The sequence below is a fragment of the Channa argus genome, chromosome 13 (assembly GCF_033026475.1).
Source record: "Channa argus isolate prfri chromosome 13, Channa argus male v1.0, whole genome shotgun sequence".
In the NCBI taxonomy this organism is placed as follows: domain Eukaryota; kingdom Metazoa; phylum Chordata; class Actinopteri; order Anabantiformes; family Channidae; genus Channa; species Channa argus.
Window position 1 is genome coordinate 13,995,126 of NC_090209.1, and position 16,305 is coordinate 14,011,430.

Sequence of the window (16,305 nt, forward strand, 5' to 3'; positions counted from 1 at the left end):
TACATTATCTTATAATCCTGTGTTTTGGTGTCATACATGTTTTTCAAGGTTTTGGAGGTACCAGTAGTATGAGAGACTTTATAGCTCAGTCTTAGGATCTCATTAACTTCTGCATTTATGCCATTATGGTTGGTGTTACATGGAGGTTTCCACCATTGGCAAAAATAAATAAATAAATCATCAAAAATAACTTCACTGTTTGTCTTTCTGCTAGCAATCCAAAGATGAAGCTCTGAAAACTCAAGCTGGGATCTGCTGAGGAAAAAACCCTCACACATTGCTCCAGTAACTAATATCAAGGCTTGAGGTAAAAATACCTTGAAATGACTTAAACAGAGCCTCGATATGAAGATAGGTGCAAGCTTTGGGTTTTGCCCCTCGCAGAATCAGTGTGAAAAATAAGAGCCCCTATAAATAATCTTGTCTAACAAAGCAAACACTCCGCGCCTTATGGAATGGAAACTAATGCAGCAGCCTGTCTAGTGTATTTTGGCACATTCATATCTAAGATGAGAAATTTCCTTAAACTTTGCAAAATACATGAAGCCATCAAAAGCAGCATCTGGATGAGAGCACAGTGATTTCAGTGTCTGCTGCATACTTGCATTACATAACAATGAAAAGTACATGAACAAACAACTTAAATAATTCCAATTTTATTTACGGAAGCATAGCTATCAATAAAACAGATGTGACAGAATATTCTCCATCACCATGTGTCATTAGCCTAAGTCTGATTCAAAATAACCTTAGGGAATATAAAGGGACTGTTATTATTCATAAAGCCACATCACTCTGCACATTTCTTTTGAAATATTTTTTTCTAGACAGTTTTGACAAAGCACCACGATCTCATTATACCACTGTCATTTGCAACTAATTAGTGGAGTTATTTAGCAATCACATAAGTGAATGCATCCACCATAGCTTTACAAGTTTTCGGTAGAAGCGTTAAAAAAAGGAACATCTGAAAAGGCAAATGCATTTTATAGTACATGCAACAAAGGGTTTTAGGGCTTTAGAGCTTGTTGAAAACAGGGCCATAAACAGTACAAAAGTTTCAAACAAAAAAATTTGTTTCAGGTACATTTGACATTATTATGTGATACAAATACAATCTGTTAAAAAGGTTTGAGTCCCACTCATTTCACTAGATTATAATTTAAATGATTTTTTTGATTATTATAATCACTCTTATATGGCCAAATTGAGAAAGGGCTGGTTTGTATAAATGTACATCCATCCTGGTTGTCGCAGTTTAGAAACAACAACCTCCCCACAACAAAAGAGACCTCACTAATTCACTAATCTAATATCTCCAAAAATGCACAAACATTAAAAAAATGACAAGAAATAATATGTGGGACCTAATAGATACATGATCTCTGACTACAGAATACAGGAGCAATCTTGACAGAGTAAGCAAATGAACATCCCACTTGCCAAAATGCCAGTGTTGGTGTCTTGATCTATTCATTTGGATTTGGATTGGCATCAGGATATTGAGAAAGGTCAAAGGTGAGAACTTTGCTGATGACACAATCACCTTGCTGTAGGTGGAAGAGAAGGAAAATCAATTAATGTCATATTTCCCATATGCAAGTTTTTAACAAAACTTGGTACATTTTTATTTGGCTTGGTTGTAATGTAGTCTAAAAATTAGATATACCCAATGTGACTTCTTATTCTGTGCAACATTGACAACTTCTGTGCTAAAGACATTTCCCTACCTAGTATAGAAATAATTATTTACAATATTATTATTTCAGTTGATGACTTACCAAAGGGAAGGCCACAAAAGTTTCCCCCTTTCATTTTTTAAAAATTAGGCAGAGAAAAGCAGCAGTCTTTACATTCATAAAGTTGGAACCTGACAAACCATTTCTGAATGATTATTGAAATAGTTGCTGTTTACTTTACTACTTATAGTTATCAGCACCAGGTGATAAATAGCAATCAATTATTTAAGAAAGCTTTTCAGCTTTACTTTTTACAACTTTTTCCAAATCTATAAAATTAGTTTCTTCTATTTTTACTAAAGAAAGAAATTTTGATTACTGCATAGAACACAATTTAGTGCATTCGGTTTGAGAAAACATGTAGATAATTTTTAATCACATTTGTCTCTTGTATATGGCACTTTTTTCTGTAAGTTTTTTTTTAATTTCTGTTATTGTAACATTGTAACATTATGGGATATTGCCTGTAGTCAGCACAAACACAATTGTTTGGAACAGGTCTGATAATCATAACTAAAATTTCCCAAACTGTGATTAATCAGCACCCACGCAATTCATCGTCACTACAATCTCAGTTGAAGTTTATAAATATAGGCAAATGTCACTAAGTCAAAGCTAATGTTAGCATCTAATGTACAAACAATGTTCAACACCACTGTGGACCAAATGTATTATTAGATTTTTTCAAGAGAAGTGAATTGAATGCTCTCTTAAGACCTGCAAACATCTTATAACATGAAAACTAAATTGAGAAACATACCTCTGGATAAACACCGATGAGTGAGTCGGCTTTGGTGTAGAACTCCTCTTTCAGAGAAATGACGATTGCCTGGAAGTTCTGCACTGACTGGTCTTTGATGTAATTGGCAACCTTAGGAATGGAGGAAAATATGAGAATTAATGTGATGAGCAGGATGCATAAAAAGCCTTTTTACATCATAAGCAGTACTGATAAAAAGCTCCAGAAGCTAAATATAATTTAATTTGTGAACAGACCTTCCCAATGTTGGTGTTGTCCAGAGCTGCATCAATCTCATCCAGGACAAAGAAGGGAGCTGGTTTGTAGCTATTGACAAGCAGTAGAAATTATTCTAACAATATACCAATAGTGCAAATATGTACATGCATTTAGAAATTCAGAAATTGTCTTTTTTTCCTCTTCTGTTTCACCTGTGGATAGCAAAGAGCAGAGCCAGGGCAGCAACCGTCTTCTCTCCTCCAGAGAGGTTGTCCATGGGTCTAAACCGCTTTCCTGGAGCCACACAGTTATAGTTAATGCCGTCCAGGTACGGTTCCTCAGGGTTTTCTGGTCCCAAGAATGCCTTTAGAGGAAATGCATGTTTATTGAAAATGTGCTATCCTGCCAGGGCATGCGGGACACACACTGTACTCTGGCAATGAATTTATACAAACTATTGCAAGAAAGTTTTGAAATATACCTGAGCACTGCTGTTGCGAGAGAGGGCCTTGTATATCTCATCAATATTAGTGGCCACAGACTCAAAGCAGGTATTAAAACGATCAAACCTTTCCTTTTTGATCTGCTCAAAGGCTTGCTTGGCCTTCTTGGCTCTCTTACGAGCAGCCTCAAATTCTGAAACAAAGACAAACACAACCAAGGGATCACACGGAGATGAAATTATTAGGAGTTTCTAGAAAGACACTAAACAAGCATCACTGCTTTTCTCTTGCTAATTTAATCCTATCCACTAAAATCAGCCTTCCATCTCACCATCACTTGTTTCTTGGAACTTATCCCTGACACTCTCGAGCTTCTCCATGGCCTTCATGTTCGGGGCGCTGATCCTTTGTAGAATGCTCTGCTGCTCGTTCAGACGCTGCTGCAGTGTGTTCGTCTCTGCTTTGATCTCTTCCTCTGACAGAGCATCCTCCAGAAGGTCAAAGAGCATTAAACAAGGTTCAAAGCATGTCAGAAGTGTATCTTAAATTTCAGTATTCTTTTGTAATTGTCCCCCCTTTTTCTTTATCATATATAAACTCTTTGTAACCATGTACAGAAAAGTATTACATTGTTATTATTACCTAGAAAACAAAGTAACAGAAATAAAGAAACTGATGTGACATTAAAGCAACATGACAGTAAGATGGCCGTCTGGAATGTATACATTTAAGGCAAGTGTGTCACTTAGATTAGCCACCTTAAGGTCTTCAGACAGGTTGCTGTAGTCTATCTCAATGAGAGCCTCTTTAGCAAGAACACTGCTGGATGTCCTCTGGCTGTTCGAGTCATCTGTCTGGGAGCTCCCCTGAACAGTAAAACAAAATTACAATTTACTGTTGAAATTACATGATTTTACAGTTAAAGCCTGTATGAATGTGTATGTGTGTACCTCTCCCTGGCTGATATCATCCATTGTTCCAGAACGAAGAGGCAACCTGATATCTTGCATTTTGCAGGCTTGAAGCAAGTTGTGACGGTCACTGCGCTTCTGCTCCAATTTAGTCTCAATGGCTGTCACCTCCTTCTGGAGATGAGTCAACTCCCTGGAAAATACAACAATAACTATAAAATGTGATGTGACTTAAAGGGAATATGTATATTTATATTATAAAGAAAGAAAGATATTTAAGTTGATGAGTATGTCTACAGCCACTTACTTGTTGGCACCACCCAGTTTTTTGCGTATCTCCTCCATTTCATGGTTCTTATCATTGACTTCAGATTTCTTGGTGAGGTGCTGGTTCTTCAGGTCTTGCAGCTGGGCCATGGTCTCATCAATGATCTTCATGTGCCTGTGCTCTTCCTATAGAAAGAGGAAACACAACGTAAATTTAATTTAACTTAAATGTCAAAATCAAAGTCAAAAAAGTTTTTTGTTTGTTTCTTTTTTTTTTTTTTTGCTTTCACCTTCTTAAGCCTCTCTATTTCAGCCTCGTCCTTTTTAACAGTCTGTTCCCACATCATGACTTTCTCCTGGTCCTCCTTCAACTGGTTTTTCTCATAGTCTAACTGGATACCCAGACGAGTCTTCTGGGTCTCAAATTCAAGACTGAGGCAAAATGACAAATGTCAGGTTAAACTAGACAGAAATCCTGGAATAGTTTTACTGCCAATATGGGAAGAACTGACCTATACCAGAAGTGACAAATCCATTACAAAACTCACCGCTTTTTTGCAATCTCATTCTGCCTCTTCACCTTCTCCTCTTCAAACTCTCTGATGTTCCTCACTCCAATCTCCTTACAGAATTCCACAAACACCTCATCCTCAACCTGGAAAACAATATAATTTATAGTAATATTTCTGTGATGCCATATATTCATAAACAGGCTTTGAAATAGACCTTTTTGTGTCCATCTCACCAGGTTCATGCGGTCCCGGAGGTCAGTGATCTCCCTCTCACGGGACTGGATGATCCTTTTGATGTCATTGATGCGAGGGCCAAAATTTGCCAATTCACTCTCTAGCTTTGACTTCTCCTGCATGAACAAAAATGAACCCCTTCAATGCACAAGCCTCTACATTAGTACTTAAACTCAAGAAGAAAGTTGAGCTGTAAAATGTCGGGACCTGCATGTTGAGGGAGAGATGGCGGGTTTTTGTCTGTTCCAGGTCACTCTGAGAGTACTTGAGTCTCATCTGCAGACCGTGAGCTTGAGACTGCACCTGGCGAAGCTCTGCCTCCTTCCTCTTCGCCTTCATTTGCTCCTACAATCAATCAATCAACCAATGAATCAATCAGTGTAAAAGTAGAAAGCATGATAGGAAGTCAATTAGGCAACAACAAAAACTAAACCTCAAACAGAATTAATGTTTTGAAACTCCAGGTTATCCACAGGGCATCCACTGCGGACTAATATTTTCAAAATGCCCTTTACCTCACTGACTGGAACAATGTTACATTCTAAAAAGTAACAGACATACATGACCTACACTACAACCACCTTGGGGAAGATATTATTAGTAAGAGTTACCTTGAGCTCTTCAGTGAGTTTTTCTTTCTTTTCCTTGAGTTTATCCACTGCTTTCTCATCCCAGCGCCTGGCCTTGGCCTTCAGATCACTGGCTCCCCCAGATATTACTCCAGACTTCTGGAACAGTGTACCATCCAGAGCTACCGTCTGAAAACAGGCAGACAAAGAAGGTTAGGTGAGAGATAATCAAGAAGGCATCATAATGATCCATTCCAAACATGACATAAAATGTATCCAAAACCTCAGTTTAGGGTTTAACTTTAGTGAAGTACCTTGTGTCTGTATGGCCCTCCAAAAGCAATCCTTCTTGCATCTTCTACATTTTCACAGACCAGGGCATTGCCACATGCATACTGCAGGGCTTTCTTGATATGTGGGGGCTCATAACGAATCACATCAATCACCAGCTTGGCTCCTCGTAGTTCTCTCAGTTTCTCATCTGTTGGTTTGACCTTTCATAAGACAAGCAAAGTGTAAATGAAATGATTCAATTAAGCCATTGAACATTATAATTAGTAGCTCAACAAGATGTGTTCAACTAATTATGTAAATTATGTATTATTTGCAAATTATGTGTAATTTCAGCTGCATTGTCAAAGTTGTAAACTAAATTAAAGAACTGATTCTTACTTTGTTGTCATTTACACTGATATTAGAAATATTTTATATAATCCTCTTCTTCCTCATGTTTACTGAAATCTGACTGTCCCATTGACAGGTGCAGCTTTTTAAACCATGCAAAAGACTCACAGGGAAAGGTATTATCTGTATTTTCTGCTATTTACCTCAAGGTAGTCAAGAGGAAGAAAAGTCTCAGGCTCTCCTCTCTGCTCTTTAATGTACTGAATACAATCTCGACCGGTTTTCTCTGAGTCAACGATAATGGCATCCATGTTCTTGCCCAACACTTTGGTTACAGCAATCTGATATTTCTTCTGAGTGGGTTGGCACAGGTCAATTAGACGACCATACTGAAGAAAGAAACAGGGCAACATTTTATTTAATAAGTTACATTTAAAACAAATTTATTCAACATTTTTATTAAATGTAAAAGCCATTACTGTACTGAACTGTCAGTGATGCCTTACCACAGAGCCAGGGTAGAGTCTTTTGATACTCTCCATAATCTCAGCTTTTCGCTGCTGACGACTGTTCTCCTGTCTGTCAATTCTGGCATCACCCAGCTGCTCCATAACCTATAGCAAAAGTCAATAATATGAAGATGTGTTACAGCTTTCACAGCTAAATTTTTCACTTAATATTGTTAGCTACAAATGTAGGTATAGCTTATATTTTTAACAATAAGAATACCTGTGCCAGGGGCCCGGTACTATGTCTGCTGCCCCATTGGCACAATTTACTGGCACACCTAAAAATCAACTGCTTTTCGCTTGTTCCACCACAGCGGAATATGTTCCACATGTTGATTTGGCATGAATTTTTACACAAGGTGCCCTTCCTGCCACATTCCCCACATTTTATCCAGGTACATTTTACTGTCTTCTATTATGTGTACTGAGCCTGTACCTGGTTAAGCTCCATGTTGATTTCATCAATCCTCCTCTTGGCCATTTCCACCTCTTCAGTCAGCTCCTCCTCCATGCGTTTCTGTTCATCTAGTGACTGCCTAAGGGACAATGGGACAAACGATGTGAACAAAGGTGAAGAAACCTATTCAACAATCAAGATTGAAAACATATCACTAATCAAACATTACAAACTTGAGAAAAGCATACCTGCTGGTGGTAATATAATCTTCTAACTTCTCAATACGTTTCTGGTTTTCCTCAATTTCACGAATCTTTTGTTTGATTTTTGCCTGTAGAGAAACAACATAATATATGGTTGCATGCATTCAAATCCGTGCAAATATTTATTTTTCGGGCCCACGAAAAACTGGCATAATCTTATTACTTCTGTCTCCACTTTCTTCCGCTCCTCCAAGTCAAGGCGGTCCTGATCAGCCTTTTGGTCACGGTTGAACTTCTCTAGCTCTTGTGCCAGTGTAGCAGCACGTTTACTGGCCTCCTCTTTAAGACGATGGTATTGCTTGACCTGGAGGACAAACAGAGTCATATAAAATGTTAACAGACATCTAAAATAATACCCAAAAAATTAAAGTGAGAATTAAAAAACTTACACGCTAAACTTACAAACTAAAATTTGTATGTGATAGATTTATACTTATACCATGAAATGAATGCCAAAGGACTGAATATATACTGAGAAACCGTGACTATAAAAAGCATTATGTTTTATTGATGACTGTGCAATTATGTAGGATGATTTAAAACATAAATGTACTTAATTTACTTTCAGTTCTATTCAATTCAATTTTATTTATATAGCGTCAATTCACAACAAAGCCATCTCAAGGCACTTTACAGAATACAGTTCTACCAACAAAATAAAATCATGTACCTCATCAGTTATTTACAATTCAATGTAGGCCCTTACGTGTGAATACTGTGGCATATCAAACCTGGTTTTCCTCCAAGGTGAGGTCCTGGCCTTGGCTCTGTGCTTCCTCTTCCATGCGCTCCTCGAACTCCTGCTTTGCCAGCTCCACCGCCCTCATCTCTTTATCCAGTTCATCCATGTCTGCCTTGCGTTTCTTGTACATCTTCTGTGCATTTTGCAATGACTTGCGTGCTGCCTCAAGCTTCTTGATCTTGTGTGCAGTGTTCTCTTTGGCCTTGATGTACTGCGGCCTCTTCTGGTTCAATTCAGAGTCTTTTTCTCTGTGGGTAATGTAATATTATTGACGAAGCCCTGTCTTAAATTAGCAGACATTAAGCACGCTGTTGTTAGTCACTTACTTGATTTCTTTTTCAATTGTCTGTTGTTCCCTCATGAGCCTGCCCAGTTCCTTCTTCTTATCCTTCAGCTCCTCCTCAACAAAGTCCATCTTTCTACGGTCCTTCTCTATCTCCTTATTCCTTTGGCCCAACTCTTTGTTCAGTTTCTCAATTTCAGTCTCATTGTGGTACAGTTTGAAGAGTTGTAACTGAACACTGGCCCTGGCCACTTCATCCTTCAGACGCTGGTAACGCTCAGCCTGGTAGAATTAATTAGACAAGATGATAGTGTGATGAAATAAATTCTAATGTAAAAAACAATGTCCAAAAAAGTTTCACTGGAAATAACAATAACGATTAATGACAGTTTGTTACAGACAAGTAACATAAATCATGTAATACAAACTATGCTGCGAATCAATGTAAAAAAAACAAAACAAAGCTAGTAAGATGTATAAACAACAACAAAAGGTATAGTTTTCTGTAGGTCTAATTCAACATGTAAATTCTGCAATAAATACATGTTAACATAATTTGATGAAAGTTATATAAATAAAGTATTTCCAATCCAAGGACACAATACAAAGTAATGTCAATCCAGAGATAGAGCTTTTGAAATTAACACAAAGGTCAAACCTCTTCTTTCTCCTGCTTGGCTTCTTTGCGCTCAGCAGCAATGTTTTTCTTGCGATGGTAATTGAACTGTGTGTCTTCCTCTGCTTTCACCATTTCCTTCTTCCTGCGGTCGTATTCCTGGGCCAGCTCTCCAGAACGGGAAATCTCCTCAAATAATGCGGTACGCTCCTTAGGATTCTTCATGGCAATAGACTCCACTGCTCCCTAAAGGAAAATTAATTCAAAGGCGGGACACCAGTGAAGGCACAGGCAATAACACCTAAACCTAATCCAATATCAGGGCCAGGGCTTTACAAAGAATGCATTTCTCTAAGAAACCTTTTAGAATTTCAGTCTCACCTGAAAGACCAGGAAGTTTCTAGCCTTGATAAGGATGCCAAGTTTTTCTAACTCTTCACTGTATTCAGGCAGGCCCACCACCTTATTGTTGATGCGGTACTCAGAGGAGGAACCTGATGCACACATGATATTTATTTGTAGCGGCTGGAATCATAAAAACACTGTTGTATCACTACACTCATGTTACATTTCTTTCTTTTTCTTTTAATTCTTTCAACTTTGGTCAACTTGAGAGGATTCAGAATACACAAATATGTAAGACTATGCTATTTAATTTCTGGCATAAGCGAGAGAACAAAGTTATTATAACAACAGTTTTGATTTTACAGAGAGAAGTATGACCGAAGAAACTGAATAATTCCAACATGTCTGCCAATAGGTGTTCATACCAATGATGACCCTAGTGAAAGAACGTTCCTCTCCATTGTCTTCCTGGTACACCATACTGACAAAGGCTCTGTTGGCAGCTGGCTTCCCTACAGGTGCTCCATGAATTAGATCCTTCAAAGTCTTGACACGCAGGTTACTGGTTTTCTCCGCCAACACAAAGCTGATGGCATCCATCAGGTTGGACTTCCCTGTAAAGCAGCAGTGAGGTTTAGTGTGATATACAAATTGAACATAGAATTTATTTATTATAAAACACATAATAAACACTTTCAAAATGTTACACAATCAAAAAAAAAAGGTTTAAAAGAGTTCAACTTAATTCTCATGACCTTTGAAAATTTACATTTATGAATTCAATTTAGTATTTGTCAGTAATTTTGTTTTTGTTATTTTAATGCCCCGGATGTTTGTTATATCCCATTGGTTGGCATGACAAGTGGTCCTTCCAAGCATGTTGGGCACAATTTTTATATGATCAAAAGGATGGTAAACCATAATTCTGACTGAGAATTTGGTACAACTGTATTTGCAACAGCAAAACAAAAATAATCATGCATAGACAACATTGCAGAAGTCAACAAGTCGTGAAATACAACACAAATTGAAACACAACAGTAACAGAACAATGCATGTTTCGATTGGTATGAAACTGCTATCCAAAATATACTCCGTATCGTAAATTATATGATGGATCAACCAGAGGTTATATCTGAAGACTGCGGAGCATTAATGCAGTACCGTTTCAGCGTTAACGTTAGCTACTGCTAGCAAGTAGGTTGCATTATGCATTGACTACTAATTCATATTGGCTATCATAACATACCAGATCCATTTGGCCCGATGATTGCGGTGAACTTGTGAAAGGGTCCAATAATCTGTCTTCCTTTATAGGACTTGAAGTTTTCAATCTCTATTAGTTTTAAGTAACCCATCTTCGTTATGTATGTAACGATGTCTTGGGGGAATTCTGCACAGTGAATTAGCTAGCTAGTAAGCTGCCAGCCAGCGAATGCTAACAACTAGTTGTTTACCGAACAAGCAATTTTAAAGTCGAATCATGCAAACAAAGAAATTAACTGCGCTGTTCAGAATTTTGCTGGGCTATGCATAAGTCACATTATGCACTGGCTTTTTAACATAATAATCTAAACAGCTCCATAATCGCTATCAAACAGCCGCGATATAGTTGTGACAACAATGCGCCATTTTACAATCCAACAGGAAAACCGTGGAGCGCGCGAGACACGAACTCTCACGGATTGTCGCGAGACAAAATCGCTCTGTATGGCACGCTACTATATGGTGCACTTTAGGGTCTGTTCTGTGGTGTTGTACGGATCCTTGAAAGTTAACATGTTTCAGTCAGTGACGCATTATAAATGATGTAAATTTCTCAAAGGCTTCACATGTTACACACGTGTAATTGACACTGCTCTCGTTTATTTCTAACGGGACAAAGTGTGGAGATGTTACTATGGTTACCAGAGCATCCAAACACAACAGACCTAGAGCAGCGAAGCGGCTTTCTTCACTTGTATTTTATGGCTGTAAACCTAACAAATTTCCTAATCAGTCTATTTTGCGCACATTCTTAAGGAGTTAAGAGGTAAGATTTACTTTAAATCAGTCACTAGTGGTTGTCTTCAAAAAACAAAACAGCAACAAAAAGGTTCACAGACAGTTAGCCCTGCAGCCTTTGGTGATGTCAGGTTGTAATAGGATAAAATCTGGATAAAGACAGGAGTTCCACCAGGGTGTGAGGGTTAATTTATTACGTTATGTATTTTCTAAACTAAAACAATCCGTGGTGGAGTCAAAGTGTAATTTCTCATGTACATTACTATTTTGAGATCTTTCAATTAGCTATTTATTTTCTACTACTTTAAACGTCTAGCTAGTTCACAAAACGTTTGAGGCAAATATTGGACTTTTAACTACATGTAATTATCATGTATAGTTACAAGTAACTATCAGTAACAGATTCTCCACACAAATGGACAACATTTCATCGAAAACAGTATTGACAGATATTGTGAAATCACAACCATAAGATATTTAAGATATAATTATATTATAAATAAATGACATGTCTTCAAGAGACTGGCAGTAATTGTTAAATAAATACATCCACCTTGATAAACTGTAAAAGTAATAGCTGCCTACTCATACATATATTAGTAATAATCTAACACTGTAACTAACAATTGTAATATTCTAACTATATATAATTCAATTTTAAACTGAATAATTATAACTTTGTAATAGTACAGTACATCTCATGGGATAGCCACTGTATTGGATTGCATTAGATTGCAGTGCATTGTACAGATGTACCTTATGAAGGGGCCAGTGAGTGTACATATTTGTATGTATAATACACTACCAAAATGCCTTTTTTGGGTACAGTGGGTACTTATTACTTTTAGTACTTGAGGAAAGAATTGCCTAAGTATGCTGCTGAATGTACAACGTAAGCAAAGCACCTTAGTAGTTCTCCTACTATTGTTAGCTATAAATAATGATGTCAAGTTGTGTGTCCTCCCTTCAGGCTCACTAGAAACTCTGAAAATGTACAAAGTGGATTTGCCTGTAGACCAGTCCATAGAAAAGGCTGTGGAGAGGCGAAGGTCTGCAGAGAAAGTACGCAAGGCTAGAATCTTTAACACCCGCCTCCGTGTGATGGGCCTCGACCTTGACACGCTGAACCAACAAGTTGAGGAAAAAAAACATCAGCAAAACATGGACAGACAACGTGACATAGCCTTCGGTAAACTATGGGTAGAGGGAGAAGAACACTTCTGCACAACAATTCTGAATTTAATTCAGAAGTGTCTGAATTAAATCAACCATTGTTGATTGAATGGACCATTGTTTATCCTGTTATGTAACAAGAAATACTGGGCCACATGTAAGAGGACCCTGTTAGTTATGAAATTACCTTTCACTAAAAATTAGCATTGATCAAATATGTATTTATTTGAATATACTGCAGATACGCTGAGAACATATCACGATGATCTACTGCTGCAGCAAGATATTGATGAAATAGAGAAGCGAAATGCTTTGCACATGGACTTGACCCAATACTGGGCTACTCATCAGCGTGTTGAAGACTCTCGTGACGCTGATCTAAACTGTAACCCGAATGGGGCACTCTCAATCACCGTGCCTGAGGCTAAGCTGGGGCCGGCCAGTATGCAAATCTTTCAGGTAGGCTCCCTTTGGCAGGCAGGCCCATCAAGAGCAATGAAACAAAATCTAGCAAATGTTTAAATAAGAAATCCCCTGAACTACCACGTCCTTGTTTTATGTCCAGGGGGAGGGTTTTGGCGCAGAACAAATGAAGAGAGAACAAATGAAAAACACAGAAAGAGATCTGCGAGCACAGAAGGAAGACAATGAGAGGAGGCACATGGGAATCAAGCATAGAGGTAAAAAGAGACGAACGCAAACACGCACACAGGAACCCGCACACACACTGTATTCACTGATGAGCTTACACACTGTATGCTCCTCTGTAAATCACAGACATGATTCATGCTTTCTTGGAAAACCAATCACACATGCCTACGCACAGCCTTTATTGCCAGGTGGCACTGATGTATGCTCATCCCAAAGACCCGTTATGTATAAGTGTGTCATTGAAGAGCTTTGTATAATGGGCTATACCCAACACAGATGTGAAAAACACAGTCTGTGATTTTCAATTCATGTGTACGTGTGTCACAGACTTGCTTGCAAGCAAGGAGCTGATGCATCAGGACCTAAAGAAGGTTCAGCAGGCTGCACTAGAGGAGGAGTATAAGATAGCCACCCGCATCGCACTCGACAACTACAATCAAGCTCTGGTACAGTACATGCATCTGCACACACAGATGCTCAAACACCACCTGCTGATGTGAAAGCTCAAAACAAAATCCAATGGGGGTTTGGGCTGTGACATGGTGTTCTCAGGTGGGATTTTATAATTAACATTGGTAATTGAAAATGTTAAGTGATGCGTGCACACACTTGCTGCAGGAAGGCGGTTTTCATATTAGTTGGTGCCAAGCAACATGCATGGTTAAACCGCATTAATGTATGCATGGGCCTTGTCTGTTTATAAAAAGCTCTTCTCTAATTTGCCTGAATGCACTTGACTGAAACCTCCACTGGGAGACATTATTATAAATCCTTCAGGTCATGCTATTTTTAAAAGCAATTATGTGATTTCTCTAGTAACCACTCACATGCATGATGCACAAGCAAATGTAACTGGCTGAATTGATCTCGGGAGGGCATTTGTCAAATTGCTGTCTCCTGACTGCATGCTTAAAGACACCACAAATTGGAGGTTTGGTTATGCAAAGGTCCTGCTTTTCTAATTTTCAAGGAAATGATCAATCAACTGTCCATGGATCATATGGCCTCACCACAAACTATTCTCTGCAGGCTGCAGAGCAAGCACAGAAACTGAAGGAGCAGCAAAGGAGAGAGGAACAGGAAAATCTTGCAGAGGTGTGGCACACACTGATGTCCGACATGATGACAGAGTGTGCAGAGGCAGCAGAGGGAGCAGCGGGTGGAGGGAGGGTTGTGACAGACAGATGGAAGGGAATGAGCCCTGAGCAGCTGAGCGCCATCCAAAAGGAGCGAGAAGCACAATGCCTTCAGAGACAGGTACTGGAGTCACTGGGGTCCAGATGCAACTTTCTGCAAAGGTCCTTCGAATGCTGGTTTGTAAAATACATAACATAAGATATGTCAGCAAGTGTTAGGCTACCACAGATCTCCACAACCAGAGATGAACAGCATTCTTTTGCTGATGAATGCCGTTCAAAACACTGGTCAAAATAGTTTTCAACTGGATTAAGATTAGGTGATTTCAAAGAGCAAAATATGATTTTAAATACCATAGCATATGTTTAGCATAATTTTCATACTCAACCTCAAACCCCTCAGGGACCCTTTGTCTATATAGATCTAAATTTATGATGTCTCAGCACTGATTTATTCAGGTTTGACCTATCATTTGTCATTTGTCTTTGTGTGTACTAGAGGTTTCTTATGTCTATGGTTGTGATTAGCTCATCAAAGAAGGATTTTTCCCTGTCTTGTATTATGAAAAAAATGTCCAGTATTTAAAAGTTTGTATTCATAACAATAGTTGTAAAAAATGTTTAAACCCAGTATTGCAAAACACTGCCACTTAGGTCGAGCATGTAAACATTTATTTTTTGCCATCCTCAGAAACAACGTGATGCCGAAAGAATTCAGGAGGCAGCTTGGAACTTCCACCTCCTGAAGCTGTCCAAAGAAGAAGAGGAGGAAGACATGAGAGCAGCAAAGCAGAGGAGAGAGAGGAGAATTCAGATGGACCAATACAACATGCAGCTAGCCGGGGAGCAGCAGGCATAGTGAGCACTGCTTGCACAAACACACACACACACACACACACACACACACACTGTGCATACACTGTACAAACACACTGTCCACACTTTTTAGATTTAGGTAACACTTTCTGGAGACTGTTTCTTAATGTGTGTTTATTTGTGTTTCTGTCTCCCCCAGTCAGGAGTACCTGAACAAGGATCTATATACCAACAAACCCACTAAGGGCTACTTTTGTCAGTTCAACACAACTTCCCGCTGACCACCACACCCAGGCCTTTCCTCCTGTGACAATATGCTAATAAATCTATTGACCTCTATGAATTGAATCCTGATTAATTTATAATTAATGCTTTATGTAAAGTCTTACAAATGCACAGATGTTTGATTAGCTTATAGTGATGACAAAAAAGGGACCCTCTTTTTGGTACAGATAGTTCCATGTACTTTATTTTTCAGTCATATCTCCAGTTACAGTAGTAGATTCATTATGCATTTACAGTTATATTGGCCCCATACGCAATAAAAGTCCACCTGTGGATCAACCCTAATACATATAGATACCAACAGTGAACCCCACACTCCACAAAGAGGCACATCTACACCTCAGTACCAATACACACACCTCTTCCCCTTTCCCACCCCTATATTTCCAGCCCTCCCTTTTCACTCAGCCATTGTTGTTTCAAATCTGTTTGCTTTACTGAGTTTTGAAGAAGCTTCTCTAAACAAACCAATTCACTTTTTAGTAGGTTTTTATCTATAGAAAAAGGGGGTAAACAATAGTGACAAAGCAAAGTCGTGTCCTCAGCTTTCCCCTTGATGCATGAAAAGCAAATAGAAAGTGGCAGTCAAGTGAGTATCTGTGTGTGTACACTCATTTAAAAGCTAACATTTGCCCCAAACACTGACAAACACAGATGTTTAGCAGCAGATAGTCTAGTTAGAATATTGGCATATTTACTGTCATTCAATGCTCCTTTATGAAAATAGATTTTTAAAAGCTTTATTTATCCTGAGACTGTTTGTGTTATCAACCACAGGGAGATTATACACACTTTGTTTAGTGCCACTAGCCTTATTAGACTTTGGGT

At 38.5% G+C, this 16,305-nt stretch overlaps 2 protein-coding genes across 2 annotated transcripts; one reads left to right on the forward strand and one right to left on the reverse strand.

The window, feature by feature from the left end:
- Positions 1-640: 640 nt before the first annotated feature.
- On the reverse strand, positions 641-11,066 carry smc1a (structural maintenance of chromosomes 1A). The gene is made up of 26 exons (XM_067528345.1): positions 10,662-11,066; positions 9,838-10,026; positions 9,449-9,561; positions 9,110-9,313; positions 8,495-8,733; positions 8,158-8,416; positions 7,590-7,730; positions 7,412-7,494; positions 7,203-7,302; positions 6,764-6,871; positions 6,461-6,646; positions 5,948-6,127; positions 5,676-5,822; positions 5,272-5,409; positions 5,064-5,180; positions 4,867-4,973; positions 4,609-4,750; positions 4,359-4,504; positions 4,091-4,244; positions 3,899-4,006; positions 3,472-3,628; positions 3,179-3,333; positions 2,910-3,061; positions 2,736-2,805; positions 2,500-2,610; positions 641-1,550 (listed from the first exon to the last, which is right to left on the reverse strand). The coding sequence occupies exons 1-26, from the start codon at positions 10,768-10,770 to the stop codon at positions 1,470-1,472; spliced, it is 3,696 nt and encodes a 1,231-aa protein (XP_067384446.1). The 5' UTR covers positions 10,771-11,066; the 3' UTR covers positions 641-1,469.
- Positions 11,067-11,305: 239 nt separating this feature from the next.
- Positions 11,306-15,815, forward strand: ribc1 (RIB43A domain with coiled-coils 1). The gene is made up of 8 exons (XM_067528357.1): positions 11,306-11,444; positions 12,387-12,605; positions 12,831-13,048; positions 13,155-13,269; positions 13,568-13,686; positions 14,270-14,497; positions 15,068-15,234; positions 15,392-15,815. The coding sequence occupies exons 2-8, from the start codon at positions 12,407-12,409 to the stop codon at positions 15,471-15,473; spliced, it is 1,128 nt and encodes a 375-aa protein (XP_067384458.1). The 5' UTR covers positions 11,306-11,444; positions 12,387-12,406; the 3' UTR covers positions 15,474-15,815.
- The last annotated feature ends 490 nt before the right edge of the window (positions 15,816-16,305 follow it).

Excerpts from the sequence above, each read along its gene's own strand:
- smc1a (XM_067528345.1), bottom strand. The coding sequence starts at position 10,770 with ATGGGTTACTTAAAACTAATAGAGATTGAAAACTTCAAGTCCTATAAA. Across the intron at positions 6,872-7,202 it reads TCAACATGGAGCTTAACCAG|GTTATGGAGCAGCTGGGTGA; the intron begins GTACAGGCTCAG and ends CTTTTGCTATAG. Across the intron at positions 3,334-3,471 it reads GTTCCAAGAAACAAGTGATG|AATTTGAGGCTGCTCGTAAG; the intron begins GTGAGATGGAAG and ends TCTTTGTTTCAG.
- ribc1 (XM_067528357.1), top strand. The coding sequence starts at position 12,407 with ATGTACAAAGTGGATTTGCCTGTAGACCAGTCCATAGAAAAGGCTGTG. Across the intron at positions 13,687-14,269 it reads ACAACTACAATCAAGCTCTG|GCTGCAGAGCAAGCACAGAA; the intron begins GTACAGTACATG and ends TATTCTCTGCAG. Across the intron at positions 14,498-15,067 it reads CACAATGCCTTCAGAGACAG|AAACAACGTGATGCCGAAAG; the intron begins GTACTGGAGTCA and ends TGCCATCCTCAG.